This window comes from Corvus brachyrhynchos, unplaced genomic scaffold, assembly GCF_000691975.1.
Source record: "Corvus brachyrhynchos isolate BGI_N302 unplaced genomic scaffold, ASM69197v1 scaffold245, whole genome shotgun sequence".
NCBI classification, from domain to species: Eukaryota; Metazoa; Chordata; class Aves; order Passeriformes; family Corvidae; genus Corvus; species Corvus brachyrhynchos.
Window position 1 is genome coordinate 2,501,690 of NW_008238988.1, and position 1,292 is coordinate 2,502,981.

Genomic DNA, 1,292 nt, shown 5'->3' on the forward strand with positions numbered 1-1,292 from the left:
CTGCCTGTAAATTGACTTGGAAAAAAAAAAAAAGCTAAAAAATTCCTGCTACCTGGCCCATCCCTGGAACAGTCTGAAAGGAAAACCAAAGCACATGATTTTGGGGACGGAACGCAGATTTAGGCATCGGCAGTGTAAACGCCCTGAATCCAGGTTTTAAATTCAAACTTAGGAAAAGAGGGAAAGGTGACTGCCGAGACGGGAATATACCTCCCGATAAAAGGCAGCAGGACTGAATTAAACTATCACGGAGCTGAAATGCCCCTGTGCCCCACCCCCGGCCGCTGCCCTTGCAGGCAGCCAGAGCCGAGCGGGAGCCGGGGCATCTCCCGCTCCCAGCGCCGCCCGGCTTTCCCCGGTGCCAAGCTTCGGCTGCTAAATAAAACGAACCGAGCAATCAGCTTACCGGGGAGGCATCTCTCTGAGGACAGGGAAGTAAACGCGATGAGACCGAGAAGACAAAAAAAGCACAGCTCAGGCGATTTAAAGATCAATGTCAAATTGTATAATATGAAATCCTTCTGCTGGGGAAAAAAGCTTAGCACGCTCCTTTGGACCTGGCGTTTGGTCTCCTCCAGCAAAACCGGCGCAAAACAAAGCGAGGGAAGTGGATGGTGGGGACAGCCCCTGGCACATCGCGATTTGGGGTAATTTCGCCCCCGTTATGGCCTTTCACTGGCATGGAGAACTGTTCGTTCCCCATCTTCTCCTTGCCTTTGCCAGGTGAGGGAGGAAACTTAATTTCCCCGGCTGGGCTGTGCCCCGACCGTTTCTCTCCATAATAGTAATTTTTTCTTTTTTTTTTTTTTTTCCTCTTCCATCTCAGAAAATTCGCCTCCGATAATCCCCAAAGCTTCAGCCCTTGGGAAAGAAGAAGCTGCAGGGATGCTGCCTCCTTCCCTTCCTCGGGCACCCGCATCCCCCCCCCGCCCCGTTCCCCCACTCCTTTCGCCTCATCCCGGCTCCTCCCGGCTCCCTGCCTGGCAAAGACATCACCCCCGGTCCCGGGAACCCGCTAGTTCGGTTTCTGCCGAGCTGCTGCTGAAATACCCGTGGCCTCGGAGATCTGCTCTGCGTAAACTGGCGGGCTTGAGACCGACACCGTCATTTCAAAGCAGATGCGAGGGTCGTTCACCAAATATTTTATTATGGTTTTAGGCTGCTTCATACAGTTTCGTCCTGCACATGCTCTACAAGTCACCTGTGCACATAGAGAACAAGCCAAAAATAATAATAATTAATAATAATAATAGAAAAAAATCTTCCATTGCAATCCCTTAAATAAGTAAATA

The 1,292-nt window shown here is 50.8% G+C and overlaps 1 protein-coding gene across 1 annotated transcript in view; it reads right to left on the reverse strand.

The window, feature by feature from the left end:
* Positions 1 to 1,126: 1,126 nt before the first annotated feature.
* The window catches only part of SIX6 (SIX homeobox 6), a 2,456-nt gene continuing 2,290 nt past the window's right edge, over positions 1,127 to 1,292 (reverse strand). The window contains exon 2 of the mRNA XM_017738935.1: positions 1,127 to 1,201. Coding sequence (XP_017594424.1) covers positions 1,198 to 1,201 — 4 coding nt within the window. The 3' untranslated portion in view covers positions 1,127 to 1,197. The remainder of the gene's footprint in view (positions 1,202 to 1,292) is intronic.